The sequence below is a fragment of the Passer domesticus genome, chromosome 4 (genome assembly GCF_036417665.1).
Source record: "Passer domesticus isolate bPasDom1 chromosome 4, bPasDom1.hap1, whole genome shotgun sequence".
NCBI lineage: Eukaryota > Metazoa > Chordata > Aves > Passeriformes > Passeridae > Passer > Passer domesticus.
Window position 1 is genome coordinate 17,058,870 of NC_087477.1, and position 15,993 is coordinate 17,074,862.

General features: G+C 38.8%; 1 protein-coding gene across 2 annotated transcripts in view; it reads right to left on the reverse strand.

Annotated features, from left to right (window-relative positions):
- The window catches only part of PRDM5 (PR/SET domain 5), a 169,569-nt gene that overhangs the window by 152,063 nt on the left and 1,513 nt on the right, over positions 1–15,993 (reverse strand). For both annotated transcript variants that reach the window (XM_064416379.1, XM_064416380.1), the window contains exons 2-5: positions 13,192–13,275; positions 6,217–6,339; positions 1,352–1,535; positions 475–649 (exon numbers count right to left, since the gene is read on the reverse strand). In XM_064416379.1, the coding sequence (XP_064272449.1) occupies positions 475–649; positions 1,352–1,535; positions 6,217–6,339; positions 13,192–13,275 (566 nt within the window). The remainder of the gene's footprint in view (positions 1–474; positions 650–1,351; positions 1,536–6,216; positions 6,340–13,191; positions 13,276–15,993) is intronic.

Genomic DNA, 15,993 nt, shown 5'->3' on the forward strand with positions numbered 1-15,993 from the left:
AATAAAGACATGTTCTTAAATCTCACATTATTCATGTTTCTATTTTGTTTTTCCATCACCCAAATATTTAATGAAGGGAACATGAAGCATTGGTTTTCTTGTTGTTTTTTTTTTTTTTTCTTCCCTTAAATCTTACTTTGATTCTGTACCAGCATTGACAGCTTGAAAATTACACCTCCTAAACTACTAAATATTCCACTGATGGAGACCAGTAATGCTGCACCAAACTGCTTCTCTGGTCTGGTCTCCAGTGTATGATTTTAACACATAAAAATTGTCAATATTTTTCCAATTCCCATTGAATTCTACAACAAATATGAGAAATTAAGACATTAAAAGATTAAAGCAGAGGGTAAGGGTATAAATACAGATGCATAAAAATTAAAGCTTAGCTTGTGATTAGGTCAAGAGAAACAAAAGACTGAATTAAATTGATTTAAGTGATCCCTGAAAAACACTCCTGTTTCTACTCACTGTCTTTGCAGAGCTTGTTTAACAGGGAATTTCTTTCCACAATTTCGGCACTTAAATTCCTTTTCCTCACTGGGTTTTTGGTGCAAAGTCTGCAGATGCTCAGCTAGGATCTCCTGGCTGGCAAAACTGGATTCACAGTTTGGGCATGCATGGTCCTGTTTACAGGTGAGAGGATCTGCATGATTGGAAGCAAAACCAATGTAAAGGAGTAGGTCCCAGGTTACATTAAGAGAGACTCTCTGCCAGAAACAGATTATGCAAAATGGTGGCATGAAACTCACAAAAAACAATGTCTCTGAAGGGATTATAGACAGCCTATCTTAAGTGGATTACCATCAACATGGAAAGTGTTAAGATAGGTGTGACTTAGACTGTTGGCCCAAATTAATAATTCAACTCAGAAAGAACCTCAATACAATTAGTCATTCATGAATTCATCTTCATCTTTGATAAAGATGCTGAGAATTCCCCAGACAGCTCAGCTCACCTTTCTTTTCCTACACACCTTAGGATTGGCTGAATAGCTCTATGGAAGGTTTATTTCTCTCCCACCCAAGTAAGAAAGAAATTACCCCTCTTAGAGCAAAAGCTCAGCATTCATAAGCTTGTGTGTCAGGTGAAACAAACTGTCTTTAGTTCAAAAATTAATGGTTACTGTTTAAGGCTCCCTCATTCACTCAGTAATTCACAAGACTTGCTGCTCCTTATAAGGCAAAGAAGCTCAACTCCAACCTAAAAAAAGAGATTAAAATAATGCAAGAATTCAGGTTCAACCCCAGGGACCTTCTAGTTCCCCAGTCCTACACTGCTAGTATTCTCTTTCTTTATCACCACTTTTAAGCTCTCAAGTTAACCCTATATTTTACATATTGCTCACCTGCAACTTTGTCACCAGCTGGTTGAACTTCTTTATTGCTGCCACTGTCTTCATCTTCCTGGATAACAGTTACTTCTTCCTCCTCCTCCTCCTCTTCTTCCATGTCACTGTCCAAGTACCCAATGAGAAGTTCTGTGTCTGTTTCAATATCTTCCACAGCCAGATAGAAAATATTTTCTCCCTCCTGTTGCAAACAGCAAGTAGAAGCAATAAATAATTATGTCAGAAAAACAAAAATCTAGACAAGTATGAGACCTTAAACTAATATTATCCCTCAACCATGGAAGGGTTGGTGTCACTCCTCAGGAAGCACGATGCTACAACAGCCTTGCTGAAGACTTCTTTCCCAGTGTGGCTGCATGCATAGGTGCATTTGTATTCTGCTATTTTGGGAATATTCCCCTGCCTCACCTGTGAGGCTTTTCCACTATTCCCTGTAGCTTAGACCAAGGTGGAGATGGCATTAAAGTCCTCTCCTGCCACACTCTACTTGACAAGAACTTCAGGGTTTGAAAATGAAATATTTCAGTGTTAGAAAAATAGCAAAATTTAGATAACCAACACAGCTTTATCTCTCTCCCCAGCTGACTGCAGGAATTCTAACATAGCTTTCAGCAGCATGTTTACATAGTGTTATTTTCTCTTTCTCTCTCTCCTTAAGATTCCCAGCCTTCTCCAACCAGGGCTTTCATCCCTGTCAGTTATCTTCACTATCAAATTAGCAGGCACATCTGGAAAATGCACTTTAAAGCCTGTGCTGGTTTAAATCAGTGTGGATCCACAATAGGCCAAAGAGTCCAGTCCCCATTCTGCACGACAGCACGAACTACATAACGATAATCTCCAAAAGCTTCTTGATAATGCCTGGACAAGCTTCCAAATAGCTAGGTAAGCCAACAACTTTGAACTTTGAGATTACTTAATTAAAGTTACCAAGGCTAGCACTATGGGGTGTGGGGAGGAATCTGTACATCTGTCCCCTAAACTGATATTCTGTAAGACAGAGATATCTTTTTTTTTTTCTGTATGTGAACCAACTGCTTTAGGTACTGCCCAAAGCACTGAGGGAGACTCATTTCTATGCAATGAAGACTCCCAGTTCTATCATAAATCTTAAAGCTTATCTGAATAACACCCAGAAAAGTTAACTGAAGCTTCTTTGCCCTGCATCTAGCCATACATTTTGTAACAAGCTTCCTTGAGCAAGGACAAGATAATGATTTTTAATTTTTGTAATACACTAAGATTAATTTGAACTGTCAACAGGGATGTAGCATTCCCTGAGTTGCAGAAGGTCTGTTATATTTTACACAAGATACTGTCACACAGGACTGAAAACTACTTAATTCAGTAGACTGGATAGAGCTGCTGCTTTGAAGGATGCACCACTTTTCTGTCCTTATCTCAACAGCAGCATTGGAAAACAAAAAATTATGATTTTTTTTTCCCTCAAGATCTATTCTGCAGTCCAGATATCTATCAGCACACCAACCTAACCTCTGTACACATCTACAAGTTACTGGGTTTCATAAGTCCCTGTCAAGTTGCAGAAACCTTCAATTTAGTATAGTCTAAAGTCAAAACAAATCCTCTTGACATAAGGAAAAGTAGGTCTTTCTACGCTCAGTCTCCACACAGGATAAAACCATTGGGTAAATCTCTAAAACATCACTGTTTAGGGCAACCTTATTCTAAAAGCAAGACAACCTCATGAAGGGAAGCACTTCTCTATTACAAGATTATCAAAAATAATAATGAAAAAAAAAATTAAATTATTTAAGATTTTGAAAATTTGGAAATAAAAAGAAAAAATAAAAAGTAATGTATCCCAAGCAAAAATAAAGCCCCAAGTACTAGGATCTGTCAATGTTTGAGTGCTCTGGGTTACATTTGCATTAGAAAGAAATTAGCTTTGGTGCCAGCCCAATCTAAACTCATTTCTCCTCCAAGGTTAATTTGTTTGGCTTTTCCATCCAAACAAATGCTAACAGCCAGGTATTCAGAGCACTAATTAATCAAGATACACCCACCACTGTAGCAGCTCCTCAAGGCAGCATTTTGAGTGAAAGCAATGGAAGCTCTCCAGAAACCACAAAAGAATTTACATTTCTCTCCCCCCACCAGCAGCACCTGTATGAATCACATTAATCTACGTGCATGCAGACACAGTGAACAGCCTTTTAAATTATTTTAATAACCCCTGCTATTTCTAAGAACACATCTGCAGCCATTCCACCTGCCCATGTGCTTAGACCATGCTGGCTGTTTTCCTAACACTCATCTGCAGCAAACCACAATGGTCCTTGAGAGAAAAATCCAAGTGCTTGCTCATCATGGTGGCAACACAACCTCCCTTCATGTTATTCCTGGTTTATTATTCAATTCTGTTTTTCTCACCTCTGCCTTTACTGTCATCTTTTATACTGTAAGCCACACAGACCTGCTCAGCAAACACAGTTTTCCAGTTCCAACAGCCCTTGCTATCTCCTTTTTGGTCCACTACAGGTACCTCTTCCATGCAGCCTCTTGGCTTTTCCATACAGTTACACACCTTCATATCTGCTTTGTAAGAGGGAACACAGGACCACTGACAGCCCATCACACTTTAATCCAAAAGCATAAAACACTTATGTCATCACTCCTGAAAGTGTAAAACACAAGAGGAGGAAGCAGCATAGTCTTGTGTTACCTGAGGGAGTGTAGGGCTTTTCCACCCTTTAGAGCCTGAACAGCTGGCTCCAACCCAGCCTTCCTAATCCTTACCCCCTTGGCCTCTGTGCCCACAGAGTGTTACCTGATTTCCCTCTGTATCTGATTCCCTGGCAGCAAACCACTTCTTCAGCCTACCTGTTCTGCCAGTTCTCCCTGGCTACCTCTCCAAACGGGCACACTGCCTTTCCCAGTCTTTCCCTGCAGCTCCAGGATGTCAAGTTTGGCAGAGGTAAAACCAACACAGGCAATGTCTGAGGGCAGAACCTGCAATCCAGGAAATGCGTGAAGATGATTTCACACACCCCCACACAGAGCCCAGAATTCAGATTATACCTGATTTAAAATACAGCACCTCAACCAACCACACACACACAAAAGATCCAGAAGCCTCAGCTCCCTCTCCTGATCTATTCCTATGGTGTTATATTGCATGGCAAGGCAGAAAACCTCTGAGACACAAATGTGACACTGAACAGAACACAAGGCTAAACTACTACAGCAATTCTGGCATTTCTCCATACTCCAGTTTTCAGTAATAGCTCCCAATGAAGGCTAGAATATTTTTCCATCTGAATATTGTGGATTACGATAGGCTTTAAGGTCCTAAAAAACCCTGTGAGATAATTTAGCAAATTTTTATTAATTTCTATCATTTTCTTTATAAAGAAACCCACTGGCATGCACTGGATATTCCATTAAAACTTCTATTCAGAAGTTCAGATCATTTACTGGAAAGATAATCATGAACATTAATTGTTCCCACTGCTCTCTCTTGTGAGCCTTACTTTGCCTTTGCTAACAATGACTGTGCACTGATGAGGTGCTAATCACACCTCCTGCATGAGAGCTGTTCACATCTGCTACCATAAGGAGGACAACAAATTTCATCAGAAACGAACTTCTGTTTTCCTGGCACAGAAAAAACAATTTTTTTTTGGTCTGGCCTCAAAATAAACTATAATTCTTTTGCCAGGGACACACAGGCTAATCCTTGGGGAAGAAAGTAATCTCATGATGAAAAAGCAGAACAGTCATTTTAAGAAATGCTGATAAATAATTCTCCTTTTCCTGATTGTTTACCAGTTTGGATTACATCAGCAAATACCTTAAGTTAGCCTGAAACAACATTTTGTCAAGTATACATTTTGAGAAAAAAATTCACAGAGTCATGTAATTCTTATTTATGTGGGAGTGGAAATTAATTTACTGTGAAACTGAGCTGTTAAAAAAGAAAAGCAGATAGCTAATTTCTTTAATAATCTCCAAAAGAACAACAGCTGGAACTGGAAAGGTATCCCTGTCTCTGTTGTATCCTGTAAAGTCACAGAACACTTCCAAAAATGAGCAATTAAACAGAATAAGACCCTTCAGCTTGAGTGAAGAGCTGTCGAATATAAGTGAAAGGACATAACAGAATTCCAAAAAATCAAAGATGGCATAGAAAAATAAAGCAACTATTCACTGTTATACCAAAACTGGGAAATCAAGTGAAATTAAGGAGTATCTAGAAGAAAACCAGAAGCATATTTCACCATAATTAAAGCAGTGGAACTCATTACCACAGAGTGCTGCAAATGACAACTATAAAAATGAAAAAATAAGCTGGATAAATCCAGATCAACAGCAAAGACAAAAAAACTATCTTTTTTTAATAATTAATCCTCAGGCACTATATGATCATCCTATCAGATAATTAGATTGTTCAATTTTCTGTTTTCTACTTAAATATTTTCAGCACTGTGCCTCCTTTCAAGCCTGTCACACTTTCATAATTAATTATATAATATGTTATCTATATTATATGATATTTCTCATTTTATTGAACAATAATGTAAAATGCATGATTCTGCTTGACAGACAAGTAAGCCCATATCCAAGTTTGGCAGGAAACACACACAGGTCTCTAAATAATTAGTCCTTAAACCTTCCAAATAGCACCAAATTCCAAGGCCTTTTCTGGTCTTTCATCCTATCACTCTTATTTGTGGTATTACCTTAAACAGAAGAGTTCTAAAAAGAAGGGAAGAAAAAGAAAAGCAGTTCTCTGCTTTCCTCAGATCTTGCAATTTCATTACAAGACATGAAGGCCAAAGAGGAAATCAAATTAGTAAATCAGTAACAGGAAGCAAATGGTAGGAATCCCCCAAATCTACCTGGATGGCTGCCAGGTTCTTCTGTTCCTGGGATGGAGCCTCATGGACAAAGCGCAGCCAGTTCGAATGGCGCGGGTTGCTGGCATCCAGGATGTAAAGGACCTCGCCTTTGCTCCCACGAACCTGAAACATTCCAAAAAAAAAAATCCCTGAGCAAAATTGAAATTAAAAATCCAAATATGTCCAGGTTTTCTCCACTCAGTGAAAAACACTCTTGAAAAAAAGAATTGGGCACACAAGATACATCCATCTCCATATCTAGACCTTTTGGCTACCATTACAGATCCATATAATTCGTATGATTTCTGCAATTTTGACAGAATTCCAGCTTACTTTGACAAAAGGAAGATAAAAGAAATAAAAACATTAACTAAGTCATTCTTCCCCCTCAAAACACAAGGACATACTGCTGTAAAAATACATCTGTCACTGCCAAAAAACCCCATTTGTTTCATTTTAAACAACAGATCACTTGAATCTCCACTGATCCAGACAACAGTGAGCCATGCAAAGAGGTCATACAGCCACACTATTATTCCATGTGATTTATTTATATAAGGAATGGATTTTATTTTCCATCTGTCAACAAGAAGTATCCAGGGCAGGTATTTCCTAAGAGCTAGGGAATTTGGCTATGTAAGATCAAAATTAGATTGTCTTCGTGGCTTTGTATATAAATTGCTCACATTCTTGCTATATTTGTTTCTAATAGAATGCAATATCATATTTCTTCAGTATGACTGCTTCAATTACCTAAACATTTAGAGTATCATTAAAAAGACAAAAACTGTATTCCATTACAATAATAGCTGGTGACAGCACGTTGTTCTCAGATTAAGCAAAAAAAGAATTACTGTAGTTCTGCAAACAAATAAGGATCTTCAAAGCTCATTACTGCTCTTCTGAAGGAAAAAGGACACATCATGAAAAGGTGCCAGCATTCAAACTTTAAAAGCTCTGACTTTCCAACACATGGATTAACCACAGTGAAAAGTGTCAAACCTACACATTGAAATGCATCTGGAAATAATATTATCTGACACTAAGCACTAATGGTTTCCCAGAGAGGCCCTGGATGTCCCAACCCTGGGAGTGTTCAAGGCCAGATGGGATGGGGCCATGGGCAACCCGATCTAATGAGTGGCATCCCTGTCCCTGGCAGGGGGCTGGAACTGGATGGTCTTTAGGGTGCTTTCCAACCCAAACTATTCTGTGACACTGTAATAATCACCCAGTTCTGCAGAGGCTTTGTGTTTAGCTACCAAAGCACAAGTTACAGGAGCCCACCATGTAGATCCTATAAAGGCTTCCATCAGATCTTGAGATGGAATGAGAAGCAATCCAGGCCCTATATAAAAACTATACATTACACTATCTAACTTTTCATCAATTTTTCTTTATTTGCTTGATCCTTAAATTATACAATTAAATTTGCTTCAGTGATACACAGTGATCTCAGTTATGCTTTCAGAGTCTCTGCCAATCCACAAAGAGATGCCAAACACGAAGCAGAGCTTTAACACATAAGGAAACTATCGATAAAGGAACACGATAAATCCCTTAAAAACATTCTGTACTTTCCACTGTTTTTTTCACCTCATAAAGAAATAACGCTGGATTGGATACACAGATGTGAGCATGAGAAGTTAAGAAAAACTGCAAAAACACTGTACTTTGTGTGGACTAGACTGGTAACATGAACCAGTCCTCTTCTGGTTCCATGAACAGAAGGTTCCCAAATGAACTGATGGCAGTGGATGAACTGATGGCAGTGGATCCCAAACCTAGCACTTAAAACCAACACTAAAATGCATACACATATCCACATTATGTACCTCAAACTGAGGTGCCCAAGAACTATCTTCCTCAGAATCAGCACAAAAGGCATCACTGAACAGACTCGGTCAAATGTCTTCAATGTAAGATGAAACATGTGACGCTGACTGTTACCACAGTGAGGTTCCACCTCAAAGCCAATCAGACAATTTGAATGGTGCCACATTAACAAGCACCAGAAGAATTCAGGAACAGAAGAGTTCAGGAAAAGATGTGTCCCTTGTCAATGTATAAGCTCCCCATATTGAAACCCTACACAGGCCTAAATAACACCTAAGCTGCTTTCTGGAAACAATTTCCTAAACATTTCTAAATCAAAATATCTACGTTCATCAAACAATAATGTAGAGAAAAGTACTGGTTTCTGCATTGCTTCTTTTTGGATTAGCTGAAAATATGATCTTTATTGCAGTAGCATAAAACAGCTAGATGTAATACTTCTGCATCCTGAGTTCAGACCATCACAGAGCTCACTGCAGAGTAGAAACTCACTTTTTAACATTGCTGGAGATATTTTAATAACTCCAGCAAAAGAAACCTGAGGCAGCAACTGCTGATTTGCTTGCTCAGTAATAAGTCTGGGACAGAGACAGCATGTGACATTTTTCTTCAGCCAAAACACACAAGTTTTCCATGGTAATGAAGCTCCTTCTGGTGCATGACATTATCTGACCCTGCCAGGGACAGAAGGGTACAGGCAGCTCACTCCTAGACTCCTGCAATCATTCTGTGGAGCCTTCAGGAGCAGGGCTGAACTTTGCTTTCCCTGGAATGATACCCAAATCTCCCTAAGAAAACTGTGTGTGATCCTCTACAGTAAGTTCAGACTGGAATACCAACACCTGAGCCTAGCAGCACATGCCTTCCAGCATCTTAAACACATCCCGTAACTGAAGACAGGAGGTTAACACTCTCAGCTACTTTCAGGAGTAGATCCTTCTTGTCACCAGAACCAAAATATCAGTAATGACCTACACTAAAAGTCACTAAAATTAATACAAAGTCATACATTTAACATGGAAAAAGATGGCTAAAGCAAGTTTTAACAGAGCTGATTATAACAACATTAATAACTGCTCTGGACACCTATCTATCCCATTTGAGAATAATTTACTAAAATCTAAATTCTGGGACATAGACTTGTAGCTGAGATAGCACACCAATTTTTTATTTGTGTAAAAGCCCAGATCATTTAAGAAATGAGAAAAACAAAAGCATTTCTGAAATTTAAACAAAGATTCAGCCAAAAACATTTAAAAGCAAACAGTTTTCAATGTAAACAGTATATGAGGAACAATCACTGGGAAGGTAGTCTACACACAGAAAAATTAAAGACTATATTGATCAGAATTAGATTTATTGTTTTATATTCACCTTAACAGCAAACACAGAATTCATCTAATTAATATTTATTTCATCATGAATCAATGGACATCATTTGACTTAATGTCTTGTGTGTAAGAGCCTTCCTATGCCAGAAGAACATTTTATAGGCAAGATATCAAAGAAAGAAGAAAAAGCCCCAAAAAATAAGAAAGCCACCAAAACATACCAAGCTTAATGTGCTTGACTTCTTATACCCCAATCCTAAACACCACAGCTCTGATCTAAAGCTGGCTGCAGCCAATAGCAGATTTTCTGTTGCTTTCACTAGTTTTCAGGCAGGCTTATTTAACTGAAAACAACTGTCACAGCAAAAGTGATGCAAGTTAAGCAGTAGAAATGTAAGTTCATTTCATTTTCTTATATAAATAAACACAAACATTGGCTTCTGAAAAGAAAGCCAAGACTGTTTTCTGATCTCTTTGATTTTAATGTAACAATGAAGAAAACATGATCCTGGCAGATAGACAGAAACCCAACCTGAAGTATGCAACATTCAGCATTACATGGCGTATTATGTTCCATCCAACCCTGACCAACATTTTTTCATGGTATGTCAGAGTATTTGAAGAAGGACCAAATCTTTCCAGCACTCCTTGTTTCAACATTTGCCAAAGTCATCACCAGAAGAATATGCCTGCCACAATCCAGTAGGAGTGAAATTAATTCCCCTTTCTTGGTTAAGGATAATGAAGAAAAGAACATACATAAATGAACTGATATCTTCTCTTCACAAAGGCACATCTGAGCCTCCAGAGCAAAAACGTCTGTGAACTTCTAACCTGAAGATTATTTCCTGCTTGCCTTTAAGCACTTGCTTCTCCCAGCAAATACACACAGTTCAACGCTGCTATGCCAAGTTTACTAATACACACAAAGAAGTATTTAATCAAGGTGTAACAACAAAACTCTCAATTCATCACCAGCAACAAGCTGTGTCCTTCACCAGCACATTTAGAGAGCTGGGGAATAACACAAAAAGAAAGAGAAAGCACAAAGCCATTTGGACCTCTTCTTGGCTTTTTATTATCACTCTTAACTAAATGGCTACCACAGGTTTGTTTGAGGGTTTTTTTTCCTTTCACACCACTCATAAATAAAATATTTCAGCCTGTAGCACTTTACAAAGATAACAGCAAGATCAAGGATGCTTCCCGCCCACTGGAATCTTCCACTTCCCAGGAATCTGTTGAATGAGCAAGTATAAACCTTTGATTTCTTCACAACTATGCACGTTACAGACAGAGTAATGGCATTCTGCTATATTTAATTTAAATAGAAACTCTAACACCTTCGTAATTTTCCTAAACAAAATCACTGGGCTCAAATAAATGTTCTGGGTGCCACGTTTTCCCTGAGACCAAGAGAAAACACAATGCATGCAATTCCGTCTCAACGTGATGCCTTAAAGATGCCAACTCACAACGCTGGTCTTGGAGAAAAAGGAATGGCTTGATCAAAACCAACCACATCACAGAGCACTACTCTGCACAACCAGAAATGCATGTGGCAAACTTCCTCACAGCAAAATATTCCATAAAATTGAAGCCTGGATCCCAGGCATCACATGCCAAGGAAAGAAATGTCGCACTAATGCCCTTTTTTTTGACTCACAGAAAGCCTCTACTGCTTGAGACTTCTTTCTGAAGGTGTTCTCTCTGAAAACATTATTTTTTCACTGCCATCAGACTGTGAAGTCAGACTTTAGTGTGACTCCCACCAATAGCCTTCAAATTAATTATTTTTAATATCTTTGGTACAGCTGACTACACATAAACTTGGCCAGTTTCTGTGCGTGCTTCCCACAGGCTCTGGAATAACCATCTACTTGGGCTGTTCAAGTCTTACTTTCTGCATTCCTGGTCTCAGTTTTCAACTTCAGACTACTCCCAGCATGATTTAAATTATATTATAAAGCTCACGTTCAGATCAACTTCAGTAAACATGAACAACTTGGGTTAAAACATTCAGGAAGTCATAAAATTTGGTATGCAGGAATCTCTTCAAGGCTCTCAAAACTAGGTTACAGTAAGATATTATGAAATTATTTTAAAACGGCTCATAAAAACCTCATTTTCTGATTTGCTGTCAACGGGGTCACATTAGTGTCACCAATAAATAAATGTATTTGCCTTTTCTTTCCTGTCGTGCAGAAACAGATAAATCTATTTAAGTATGAGCAATGAGGAATCTGGAAAATCATAAAGCTTTCCAACAAACCTAAAGGCTTTCTCATTGCTGTAATCCACCCACTGTCTTTTCTGAAAACCTTGTTCTAGCACAAGCATTTTAAAACAACCTGCAGAAACACCAGGAAGAGCCAAGTGAGGCAGGGCACACTAACAAGTACTGTACTCAGCAAACATCTGTAATAAAAGCAAACTGTATTGCTGTGGTTTCAGCTGGGAACAAAGAGGATGAAACTGGCTGCTGTGAGTACCTAACCCAAAAAGGGAAAGGGAACAAACTGTGCACACCTCTTGTTTGGGAAAGTGCGTTTGGGGCACACCCCTAGAATGAAATAGACAAAAGAAAGGGAAAGGAAAAACAGAGCTTCACAGGCTGGAGTTAGCACTCACCTAGGAATATTTCACCACTCACAATATTTATACTGAGTTTGGGTAAAAAGAGATGGGGTTTTAACATTCTCTCACTCATCATTCTCGTGTATGGAATGTATCTGTAGCTCTGCAAAGGCTGCATCAATACTCTGCTCACTTCATAAGCTGCTCAGTGATGTTAATGCCAGAGATTTTTTCAAATAAACATGTATTTTGTGGTAAATGCACTGACAGTGCTTTAAGCCAGATGTCAAACATAAGGTTTTTTTGTACCATGCAGTAAACAGTCCTTCCACCTCTAACAACAGAAAGGTAAAAAAGACAGAAATGAGTCCTCTCCTCAGTGTAAAAGAGGACTCAATGTGCATTCAACAGAAACTGCTTGGCTGAGGAGAAAAAAAGGAAAAAAAGAAAAAATAAATTCTGCTCAAAGAACCACAGGAGTAAATAAAGATTATAAAGACGGAACAGAGGCACCAGAAAGAAGGCATTTTTAACAAGTTGGAAAATTTGTTATTGCCAGTACTTTTTCGCTATTGTAATTTCCTCAACTGGTGAACTCAGATTTTACTTCAGGCACACACAGGTACAACAGGAGCTAGGATGGATTATGCACCTAATTACAAGAACTAGTGCATAAACTGCTGCTTCTGCCTAATGCACAAAAAACAAAAAGTTGCCCACAGCACCAGGCTTCCATTTTGCTAAAGACCTCACACCTACTCATTGCATTAAAATCTGCTAAAATTTTAAAACTTCAGGTATATAGTTTGCCAAATCTCAACACCAGTGTCACACCAGGAAACGCTTCATATTACAGCAGAAGGAAGCCATAAGCTGGTACCTGTTCATCAGTATGAATCAGGATCTCTGTAACTTACAATCCACTTCCCAATTCAAATTATTTTAATTTTTCTAATTATTTTCACATGTTTTAATGATTTTTCACAGCATTATTATATTTGCATTTGGCTTGACTTGATGTTTTTTCACACTTCATTGATTAGAAACCATAATTTGCTTTTTCTTTAGCTTTAAAAAAGTCAACCCTCCTCCACCCAGGCAGCCTCATTTAAAAGCACTAAATCTCACTACAGGATCTTTAAGCTATGAAACAAAATAGAAAGGATTTGTTACAGAAAAACTTGATTCTGAGAACACTTTGTGCGAGGTGCCATGATGTCACTTTACTCACTTCCCACATGAGCCTGCAGTCTGTGTTCTCGTCCAGTTTCTGCGGCATTCGCTTTTCCCCTGCAAAGGGGCCAAACTTTTCACCCTAAAGAATAATTATAAAAGAAAAAGAATCAGTAGAGGGGAAAAAAAAAAAGGCAAGTCAATCACCAAACTCCAGCAGAGGGTTAATTTTTAGCCTCAAACAGAAAAGGAGAGTTTTGCTTTATTGTCCTACTTTATTGCCAAGAAGGTGCACATCCTTAAGGGTTCAACTTGAAGCTCATTTCCATTCTTCCCATACTTTGAAGAATCTTATAAAACCATACCTACCTTCTGCATGCTTATTTCTCCTTTGGGAAGCAGGGTTTTTCTTCATCTGAAATCAGGCTGAAATTTACAAGTCAAATTTCGTACATTTCTTAGAAAATTTTCAGGAAGCACCTTGCAACAGGCATCCAACCAAAGCAAAGAACTTGGCATGCACCAAGTTTACATTAGATTTATTTGAGAGATTATTTGCAACGCTACTTTTTGAAGTGCCACAAATCAAAAGACTGAATAACCAAGGGCTTGATCATACAGAGAGATTTGTGTAAAATTGTAAAGGAGTATGCACGTGCTTATGAATTAATTTGAGCCTTCACAAACAAAATTAAAACGTTCTACCACCTGCTAGTCATAACACCCGCTGTGAAAGCATCCATTGATATGCTCTTCCAAAAGCATTTGGCATCAGGGGTTTTTTTCCTGCACAGACGTCACAGGAGCAGCAGGGCAAAGTAATTAAATAGGACTTTCTTCTTCCACAGGCCCAACTTCCCCCCACACTCACTGCCATGTCCCTGGTTGCAGGGAGAGGCCCTAAAACCTGCGAAGTCGGATGCTGCGTTCCTGCAGGCAGCATTCTGATCCAAAAGCACTTATCCTTTCAAGCATTAGAGGTTTTAAGTGTATCTTGAAAAGCAAATTTGGTGTTTCTTTTAAAAACAACAGTATTTTGGTTTTAAAAAAAAGTATTGATCTTGTCCACTTATCCCTTCCTCCAGGCACATTCCATATTCCCAGCAACAGCTTGCTACGTGCTTTCCTTCTTGCTTAGTTTTTACAGATTGCCTACAGGTAAAGAGAAAAAAGTGGAATGGAAAAAATCCAGCACTGGTCCTCTTGAAAACAGGAAATCACTTTTTTTTTTTTTTTTTTTTTAGAAAAACAAACAACTTTGTATTTAAAATTAAACCTGAAGTGGTAACAAACAAAGGACAAGGAAACTGACATTGCAGAATGAGGCAACAGAACTGAGGGACAAATATTTAAATGTGCACAAGGGACATTTCACTACAAGGAACAGCAAAGCAGAAGGTAAAAACACAAGAACAGCAGAAGTCAGCAACTGGAGCCCAGAGCAACAAAGGAGTCAGACAAGGGCAGTGACAGTAAAAACTGCACTCTGCAGCTTCATGTCCTTGCTTCTCATTGATTTCCATACCACCCTTCATCATTCTTCTGATTAATAATGTCAGAGCTCCTCCCCTGCCAGTTTTTCAAATCCTGGGATTCAATACTCGGCTGAAACTTCCTCCTTCTCTTACCTCATCAGCAAGGAAGGTGAAAACAGGTAAACACAGCTCTACGTGTACAGCACCCACAGTGTTAATTTCACCCATTGCTGAAGCACGGGAACAGCTCAGAACAGCAAATGCCACACACCATTCCCACCTCAGCACTCCAAACCAGGAAATCCCCACTGCAATACTCAAGCATTCAAGACCTTCTGGAAGCTCAGAACAACTGCAAAAGCAACATGCCCACCTCTGAACGCAGAGTAAACATAACATAAGCTGCAGGTAATGCAGATTCTGAGCACTTTTTATGGCTTCTCAAATTTGGGGAGGAACCAAAACCTGATGTCTTGGTTCATGGGGATAAGTGCAATTATTTGTTTAGCCTTTCAGACCATTTTCTTCATATATATATATATATATATATATACACACACACGTTATTTCTGGTTAATAAACATGTTGTTATATGCCAACATGCATTAATCAAAAGCACACTCTAGACTTCAACTTCCCCTCTGCTCAATAAAAGCGAAGCATACAACACAATGTGAAGGCAGAGAAATGATTCAGCATAGAAAAGCACATTTTTCCAGTGCTGAAAAAGCTGTTTTCAACAGGTGCTTTCAAAAAAGCAGCAGTGACTAATCTTCCAGTTGCAGCAAAACACTGAGAAGTGCAATGGCTCTCTGATGATTACTCCGAGAGCCTCATGATGCGGGTGCTCTGCAGCCTGAGGCCAGCTCGTGGAAAACAGCAGGTACGCGGGAATCAGAGCTTTGTTAAGGCAACAAAGCAAAAAGTCTGCACCTTTTATGATTACAAGCAAAATCCTGAAAGCCCCCCATGCCTGAAGGTACACAAGCAGATGGTAGGCAGTAGCAATTCAGAATGTGTTATTACCAGAACTTTGCTAATAGCAGAATTTTCAGAGGCCTCCACAACACTTGGAGAGCTGGTACTGCAATTTCTGATTATAAGATCACCCATTTTTTTTTTAAGTTCAGAAAACTGCATTTGTGTGACAGCAACAGTGCAGCATTTCCTACTCAGGAACTTAGGTCTAACTTCACAATAAAGTGTCACATTCAACACCTCCTCCCAGTCCCAAAACTCCATGGAATTAATTTAACAGCTATAAGCTACTCTTAACCACAGCCACAAAGTGTGGCACTTCTGCCTCATTACTACACAGGGGAACAAGTTAAGAGCACCTTTTCTTTCCTTGGAAAAGAGTAACATGGAGTCTTGCTGTGTCCAGT